Genomic DNA, 8,862 nt, shown 5'->3' with positions numbered 1-8,862 from the left:
TTTTTTTTTTTAGATTATGTCTCTCACAGTGGACATGCACCTACGATGACAATATCAAAAATCATGGAGGGGTCTAAGTGGGAGAACTTGTCAAATAGCAGGGTGTTCAAATACTTATTTTCCTCACTATAAGTCATACAAAGCAGAAACACGATGCTGCTGACAGAGTTTTGGTATTTTTATTAAAATTTTCTGTACCGTGCAAATAACACTTACAGCCTGCACTTACTGTGCATGTTTATTTTCCGCCACCACCGCTGCTTTTAACTCCCGTGTTGCATTCAGTAACAGTCCCAGCTTGTTATTGGTCCATGCAAAATAAAAACCTGTTGCGGTTCTTCGTCTGTAGTACTTTATTCTTTCGCCAAATCGCCATCTGCTTCAAGTTTACACTGGCACGTGCATGCCCAGTGTACATGAACGGCCACTAGATGTGCATTTTCAGTCGATTTAATGTAGACGGTGTGGTGGGAAAAAGCAAACACTTGTCTTTCTGTGAATTTTATTCAAGTCTTCTGCAGAAGGAATTCAAGGGGACACATACACATCCGAGAGTATCATCCGAGTGAGCTGCAGCGTAACAGGTCATGCAGCTTAGTCTCAGGGTCGGAGTCCTATCTCATCAAAGAAACATGGTGTCTTTCAGTGTTCCCTAGGGGACACTGAATCTGGATCTATAGAAAGACACCCATGTCCAAGGTACATCTGGTGGTTATCTGAGACGTGTTCCAGAACCTAACCCTAAAGTTGACCATGCTGATGTTACACAGTTAAGTGTCTTGGTCATATCCTTAACTTCTCGGCCCACCCTGGGAAACCCTTGAGTGAAGGTTAACAGGGCTCCTAGTGTCTCTGAAACATTTATTGGTCTGGGTTTCACTGGTATGGAGTTCCCCGCTCCATGAGGGAGCTGTGCACACGCATAACAGCTCTGATTGGTTACTTTTCTTGACGTGGTCATCGTGGTTGCATACCATGCATTGTCTTTCAGCCCAGCCGGGCTGTCAGGGAGGACGTGCATCTCCTCCTCTTCGGCCTGGAACTTTCCCTCAGTCAGGCCAAGTTTGTTGTTTTCATGTTTGGAAATGATGACAGTGAGCAGAACAACGCCTCCGTTTTGTCTCGGTCCGTCACCTCTCCAGAGCCATCTGTTGGTTTCAGTGTGCCCGCGGTGAGTGTTTGGGAGATTAGTGGTTCTAGGTGGTCTCAGAGACCTCCACTCCCCTCCCTCCCTAGGAACACAAGGCAGGAGAAAGCTCAGCTCAATCACTGATCTCCATCTTCGCCTGGTTTGAGGCCTTTTGGTTGCTTTGGCACTCGTTTGCAGTGGGTGGCGTGAATCCAAGTTGCTCTTTCAGCCACTTTTACTGCTGTTTCTGTTGTTAGCAGTATCTGAAATGGCCCGGTCCACCTGCGAGCCCTTTCTCCTGAAGTCCTTTCCCACAATCCAGTCCCCTGGCTCCATATCGTGCAGTTTCTTCTCTGCGGCCTTCGGGATGGCGTTTTTGACCTGCATATGAATTTCAGAAAGCACAGAGGACAAATTAGCACAATATCTCAACATTTCATCCTCACATTGGCTGGTATCAGGGAGTTGTCTTTTTACTGGCCCAATCCCCGTGTTCAATGGTCTGCCAAATAGGACTTCAAAAGGACTGAGACCCCCTCTGCCCCTCATCCGGCTTCTCATGTGCATTAAAACGACTGGCAAAGCTTTTGTCCATGTTAAACCTGTTTCTTCACAGCATTTAACAAGCTTGTTTTTCAATGTGCCATTTTCTTATTCAACTGCACCTCCGCTAGCTGGATGATGAGCACAATGTTGCCTCAGATCAATCCCCATATCCTCCCCTACACTCTTCAGTGCTGCGCTAATGAAAGGTGTGCCGTTATCACTGGAGATCTTAGCTGGGATCGCTCAGCGATGATCTGGCTTATCAAAGCTTTTGCAACTGCTGCTGCATCCTGTTTAGATGTTGAAAATGCCTCTACCCCTTTAGAGAACATATCTACCATGACAACACAATATTTCTTCCCCTGTGACAGTGTCAGTTCAATGAAGTCCATTTGCAGGTGCTCAAATGGTTTGTCTGGGGGTGGGTGTGCCACCTGTGGGATCTGAATCGGCCGCCCCACATTGTTAGTTGCACAAATGATGTAAAATAGTCTCATGCAAAGTTGTTACTGCAAAAACGATTTTTACCAGGAGCTGGATCACGTGATGCTGAGCCGTCCACAAACAACTCCATGTCTGGGTTTGTTAGAGGAGTCTCCTGCAAGTCTGCCCTTAGAGAGCAGGTTTCTGCTATGACTGCAACACAATCATGCGGCTGTCCTTCACCTGGAGTTGGGAGGAGAGTAGCAGGATTCAGTACAGTGCAGTAATGTTAGATATATCAAGCAACACGGTCTTGTATCTCAGCCACCTGGATGTGGAGAGATGAGATGTTTTTTGTTCAAGCAAAATCATCGACAGCATGTGGAACCAGCAATGTCAAGTCTGAATAACCCACAATGTCACGTGATGCCATGGCTGCTTTTTCAGCAGCCGCCACAGCTCTCAGGCAGTTTGGCTGCAACAGAGTCCAGTTTGGATGAAAAATAAGCTCCAGGTCTCAGTGTCCCCCATGGTCTTGTAGTGGTACTGAGGTCATGTACCCCCCTTTTCGTCAACAGTCTGGGTGAAATGTGTGTTACAGTCGGGGAGACCCAGGGTCGGTGGAGACTGAAGAGCCCGCTTTAAATCAACAAAAAAAAAACACTGAATGACCATAAAAGAAAGAAACACCACAAACTCAAAAGCTTAGTACAAAACAAAATATTGGTGCATTTCAAGATTTCACACAAAAATACAATCACAAAGTAAAGCACAAACCAACTGAAAATTCCATTTGGGTTTTCTGCACACTTAAACCAAACAATCTCAAAAACACAAATGAGTTGCAGTTCATTTCAAAATCACAAAAATAAATTCAGTCCAGTGCCAAAGCAAAAAAAAAGATAAATAAAACTGGTTCAGTTCTCTGGCACAAACAAAACAAAAAGGAGGAGGTTTAATTGTCGCGCCATCCGGCAACGAATCAGTGTGGCTCATTTATAAAATGGGCGTTTCCGGGGTTTTCCACGGTGGTGAAACCTGGTGAATTCTAGGTTGTCACAAGATCTATATAATGTCTAAATTCTTACGTGTTTCTATTAAATGTTAACAAAGCTAGTAGTCTGAGGAAATCCTATCCCGTTTACAAAAAGCCTTTGTTCAACATTCACACGGTCTGTTAGTGTTTTTTTTCCCCCAGTCGCAATTCATTCACACAAGGCTGTTTGCAATGCCCACTCAAAAAAATTTTCATTCGCACTTCATTCATACATCTGTAGTGAACACATTCAGCATTCAACAATACTGTCTAATTACTTGGTAATCACCTGGAGCAGCAACCCCAAGTAAAATAATAAAAAAAATTCTTTTAAATAAAATTGTTTTTCTTCAATTTTATTGCGAGTCCTATGACTCACACACCCCTACTTTACTGTGGGTCCCAGACCCAAAAGAACTGATGCAACAGCAGGTCCCAGACCTATAAGAAATCCACTGCCCCCCAGTGATTTCTTGACTATAGTACCTTTAACACAAAGCTTTGCCGATTCACACGGCGGCCCCAGGCCTGCCCTGCTGACACGTCTGTCACGCTCACCCTGAGAGGCAGCGAGAATCGTTCCACTGAACAGTCTCTCACCACAAAGAGAGTGTTGCCAGCCACCAGGTTCTTTGTGGATCACAGCGGTGAGGGAGCCTCAGACACTCAGGCGTCAGGCCCTCAACGTCTCACCCGTATTTTGGCCATACGGTTTTTCACCTGCAGCTCCGAGTGTCCGAGTCCTCTCGCGTGTGTGACGAGCCGACAACGCCAAAATTGTGGTGGGAAAAAGCGTATTTAAATAAATCTGAATGAACCTCACCGCTGTGTTCACCACTTGTTACCGTCCGCACTGTGGAAGTTGATGGTCTCCATCTTCTCCATGCTCTCCTCCAGGTCCGTCTCTATGACAACATGTCGTCTGCAGAGATGTTACTGCAGAAAACAGGTCAGCTTTACTACAACACACGCTGAAGTACTGCAGGTTATACACGCTGAAGTACTGCAGGTTATACACGCTGAAGTACTGCAGGTTATACACGCTGAAGTACTGCAGGTTATACACGCTGAAGTACTGCAGGTTATACACGCTGAAGTACTGCAGGTTATACACGCTGAAGTACTGCAGGTTATACACGCTGAAGTACTGCAGGTTATACATGCTGAAGTACTGCAGGTTATACACGCTGAAGTACTGCAGGTTATACTCCACATGGTATACACAGAAGAATATTAAACACAGTACATCATATCCTGTCCTGGTGAGTCCAGGTCCCTGTAGTATGGGAGTCTGATGTGACTCTGGGTCCTGGTCTTACCTGACTTTGACGTAGTCGGACAGCAGCCAGCGGTAGATGGCCTTGGTGGCGTGAGTCATGAGGTGCGTCCTTTAAAGCTGGTCTTCTGCAGGAACCAGGGCAGAGCTCCACAGTGATCCAGGTGGAAGCTGAGAGGGAGGGCAACAGTTACTGAGGAGTTTCCAGGTCCACATCAGCCCTGACCTTTATGTTGGTCTGATTTCTCAGCATCATGTCAGGCAAAGCAGTTTGATTAGAAAGCACATTTCATACACAGGTCGAGTCTGTACAGAGAAGGGAAAACAACACACTTGGACATTAAAGTCCACCTGCTAGTACAGCTGAGTGTGTGTATATTAAAGTGTTCTCTGGTTGCTGTGCTGATAAATGTTGGGAACTCACTGGCTGATGAGCAGCAGGTCAATTTCAGCCGGGTCGATCAGGTCGATGTACGGCAGAGCGTCCATCCCGTCCAGACCAGGATGGATCCCGCAGTCCAGCTGAACCACAACACACACACGTTTTTACACACTGAGGTGACTGAAAGCTGAATACCGTGCAGCTGATGGGATTAAAAACAGACCAGAATCTTTGGTCCCTTGAACTCCAGGATGATGCAGGACCGTCCCACCTCCTGTCCTGCTCCTCTGGACACAAACACACAGAGACAGCATCACTTTCATGTCTAACTGACATCCAGATGTTTCAGGTTTCAGCCTTAAAGACAAAACTCTTCCCCCAAGAACCGTTAACAAACTAAACTCAGCTATCAAACCCAGCAGAACCAATAATAACAGAAGGACCAGCTGATGCATATCTGCCCCCAGAGGAACATCAAGCAGAACTCCATTCAAAAATTAAGCACTTTTAAAACACTTTGTCAGCAAAGGCCAAAACAAGCCAAATACCAGTTATTTAATTAATTAATCAGTTAAATTATTAACTCAGAATTTCTAGAATCCACCAATAAGCATCAGATTTTAATGAATGTTGTTGAAGTTAACGTCAAGTCTCGCGGTTAGATTTCCACGTTGAAAACCTTCTTAAATAAATAATGTTTGGTACATTTGGTCTGCGCCGAAATGAAGCCTTGCCTCTAATGAATAGTTAAGTTTAAATAGCAAGTTTAAAAAGCTTTGGCCTTTGTTGATAAAAGGAAGATCTACTAAATTGGTGTTTTTCTGAATGGAGTTTGGTGAGAGAGCAGCAGCCACGGAGGCTAAACCAGGTAAACGTTGTGTTTGAACTCACAGCGGGCGGATGAGCAGTTGGTCACTTTCCTCCGCAGGAACCGTGGCGTCACATTTACGTTTAGACGCCATGTTTACCTGAATAAACTCACAAATCTTCCACAAATACTAAATTAACTCAGAACTTCAGCTATTCCGCGCGTTGCCACAACTTTAACTCTTCTTCTTCTTCTTCTTCTACTGGCTTTCCGGCAGACTAGATGCCTTACGGCATATTGCTGCCACCCACAGTTCAGTCTCGGTATCGCTTTATAGCACCTTCATTCTCAGAGGGCTAATCCTGTTGCAGATATAAAATCCATGACTGCTTCCACTATCCTTGATTGGTTCTCATGAGGATTCAAAATATCTCTCAATGTCACTGCTTGTAATCCATCTCCTGCTACCTCAGAATACAGTTGTTCTCTTTGCCTTTTATACTGTTGACATTCCATAAACACATGATTAACAGTCTGTTGTTGATTGCAGGTTCTACAGAGCCCATCCTCATGTTTGCCTATCTTCGCTAGATCCCATGCAAATCCACAGTGTCCCAGCCTTAGTCTTGTCATAATTACAGCTTGTCTTCTGGATTTACCCAAGCAACTCTGCTCTGTCTTTACTTTGTTTTGTATTGCATAATAATGCCGGCCCTTTGTTTCCTTTTCCCACTGCCTCTGCCATACTACTATAGTGTTTTCCTTAATGACAGATCTACATTCAGTGACCCCAATACAAACTGCTAAATCAATATCTCTTTTCAGAGTCATTTTTGCTACCTTGTCTGCCACCTCATTCCCTTCTACCCCAACATGTGCAGGGACCCAGAGAAATCCCACTGACCCTCCAGCCTTTTCGATTTTATACAACAGAACCATCAGCTCCATAAACAGATCTGGCCGAGCTCCCATATTACTTCCTCCCAGAGTTTTTAACACTGAAGCCGAATCTGAGCATATTACTGCTCTCCTTGGTTGCACTTCCTCTATCCACTTTAGTGCCCATATAATAGCTAGAAGTTCTGTTGTATACACCGATACCCCCTCAGACAGTCGTTTAAGCTTTACATATTCATATTGTGGGATATAAAAAGCAAAGCCTGACTTCCCAGTTTGTGGATCTTGGGATCCATCTGTATATATCTGAAGGTAAGTTCCCCACTGATTTTCCAGTCTTCGCTTTACCATATTGGGATACTCTGTGCCTTCATGATGTTTGATGTTATCCATTATACTAAGATCTATTTCTGGTATGGACATCAACCACGGTGGTACAACTGACCAGTACACTTGCGGGGCCACCCTTCCTCCTTCAGTCCCAGTTCCTCAATTTTTTTCTGATGTTAAACATAAAACATTCCTTCCTCCTTTTCCCTGATCCCCACTCCCACGCATTAATTAGAACTATTTTTGTAGGGTGTTCTCCTTTATGTGCCCATAATTTAACAATATACTGCATTGCCAATTTCTCCCGTCTAATTGACAATGGCATTTCCCCCATCTCTACCAACAAAGCTGGGACTGGAGTTGTACGGAGGGCCCCGCAACATAGTCTCAGTGCCTTAGCTTGTATTACTTCCAGCCTCTTTAAATGTGTATCAGCGGCTGTCCCATAACACACACATCCATAATCCAGCCTAGATCTTATCATTGCCCTGTAGATCATTAGTTGAGTATCTCTGCCTGCACCCCATGTGCTACCTGAGAGGGAACGCATTACATTTATACCTTTTCACACTTATTTACAACATTATCTCTGCTTTTTCCATGTTAGCTTCTCATCCAAATGCACACCCAAAAATTTGAACTCTTTAACCCTCTCAATTGCTTGTTCATACAAAAATAAACCACCACATTCAGTTTTCTTATTACCAAATATTATATACTTTGATTTCTCCACTGATATCCTCAACCCCCACTTTTCACCCCAACTAGTTACTTTGTTCAGAGCTACTTGCATTTGCTCAGTTATTTGTTTGACATTCCTGCCCCTTTTCCAGATGGCCCCATCATCTGCAAAAAGAGATTTTCCAAAACTATTCCCAATTTCTTCAAATATATCATTTATCATAATATTGAAAAGGACTGGGCTTATCACGCTACCCTGAGGAGTTCCGTTATCGATACCTGTACCAGCTGATAAAGCATTTGCAACCCTAACTTGAATTCTCCTGTCCTTCAAGAAGTCTTGTATCCAGTTAATCATCCTCCCTCTGACTCCAGCCTCATATAGTTTTATGACAAGCCCCTCCTTCCATAGCATGTCATACGCCTTTTCAATATCAATAAACACCGCCATTAATACTTCTCTATTCACCATTGCTTTCTTTATATCACTGTCAAGGGACGTAACGGCATCCATGGTACTTCTCCCTCTACGGAATCCACTTTGTACTGATGTAAACCATCCCTTCTTCTCTAACTTATAAACCAATCTGTCTGTAACCATCCTTTCCATTATTTTACATAGGACTGATGTCAGTGCAATGGGCCTGTATGATCCTGCCTTATAAGCGTCTTTCCCTGGTTTCAATATTGGAACCACCAGTGCATGCTTCCATGTGCTAGGTAGACTTCCCTCTTGCCATATGTGATTCATTAAGGCCAAGATTTCCTCCAAAACTTTGTCACTAAGATTCTTAACAATCTCATAGCTAACACCATCCTTTCCCGGGGCTGTTTTCCTTCCTTTTCCAATTGCCCTGTGCAATTCTTCTAATGAGAAAAATAAATTACCCACATCAGAATTATCATTATTTATCTCAAGTTTGTATCGATTTTGCTCTAATATCTCATTTCTTTTCCTTATACCTGCTTCACCAATGTTAGCTCCACTGTGAACAGCTCTAAAGTTATTTTCACATAGCTTTGCTTTATCCAAATCACTTGTAGCAAACAATCCTCCCTCCTCTAAAACTGGCATTTTCCTTTTCCTATTACTTCCTGCCATACGATGTACTGCCCGCCATATTTCTGTTACTGCAGTCTCTGCCCCTAGTTTTCCACAGTATTTTCTCCAGCACTCTTTTTTGCAGTCTTAATCACTCTGCGTGCTTTGGCTCGCAGTCTTTTATATTCTACTGCTTTATCTTCTGTTGGATGTTTCCTCAATGCTCTATACCCCAATTCCTGTCTCTTACTGCTTTATCACAGTCCTTGTTCCACCATGGCACACTAATTTTCCTTTTAGAACACTTCTTTA

General features: G+C 43.8%; 1 protein-coding gene and 1 long non-coding RNA gene across 5 annotated transcripts; both read right to left on the bottom strand.

The window, feature by feature from the left end:
* Window positions 1–485: 485 nt before the first annotated feature.
* Window positions 486–4,514, bottom strand: LOC119909455. Of its 4 annotated transcripts, none has more exons than XR_005445436.1 (4): window positions 4,454–4,514; window positions 3,735–4,070; window positions 2,204–2,341; window positions 486–1,510 (listed from the first exon to the last, which is right to left on the bottom strand). It is a non-coding gene; the product is annotated as an uncharacterized LOC119909455 (long non-coding RNA). The 4 variants fall into 4 exon arrangements; XR_005445439.1 differs by having other exon boundaries at window positions 3,958–4,070; XR_005445437.1 differs by lacking the exon at window positions 486–1,510 and adding an exon at window positions 2,036–2,118.
* Window positions 4,515–4,523: 9 nt separating this feature from the next.
* LOC119909415 lies at window positions 4,524–6,954 on the bottom strand. Its single transcript, XM_038727641.1, has 4 exons — window positions 5,684–6,954; window positions 5,016–5,079; window positions 4,835–4,932; window positions 4,524–4,581 (listed from the first exon to the last, which is right to left on the bottom strand). Exon 1 carries the CDS (start codon window positions 6,918–6,920, stop codon window positions 5,949–5,951), a length of 972 nt encoding a protein of 323 aa, XP_038583569.1. The 5' UTR covers window positions 6,921–6,954; the 3' UTR covers window positions 4,524–4,581; window positions 4,835–4,932; window positions 5,016–5,079; window positions 5,684–5,948.
* Window positions 6,955–8,862: the final 1,908 nt, after the last annotated feature.

The sequence above is a fragment of the Micropterus salmoides genome, unplaced genomic scaffold (assembly GCF_014851395.1).
Source record: "Micropterus salmoides isolate LMB-PRFRI ecotype aquatic unplaced genomic scaffold, ASM1485139v1 Ms_hic_scaffold_18, whole genome shotgun sequence".
Lineage (NCBI taxonomy): Eukaryota > Metazoa > Chordata > Actinopteri > Centrarchiformes > Centrarchidae > Micropterus > Micropterus salmoides.
This window is presented reverse-complemented; position numbering and strand designations above follow the sequence as displayed.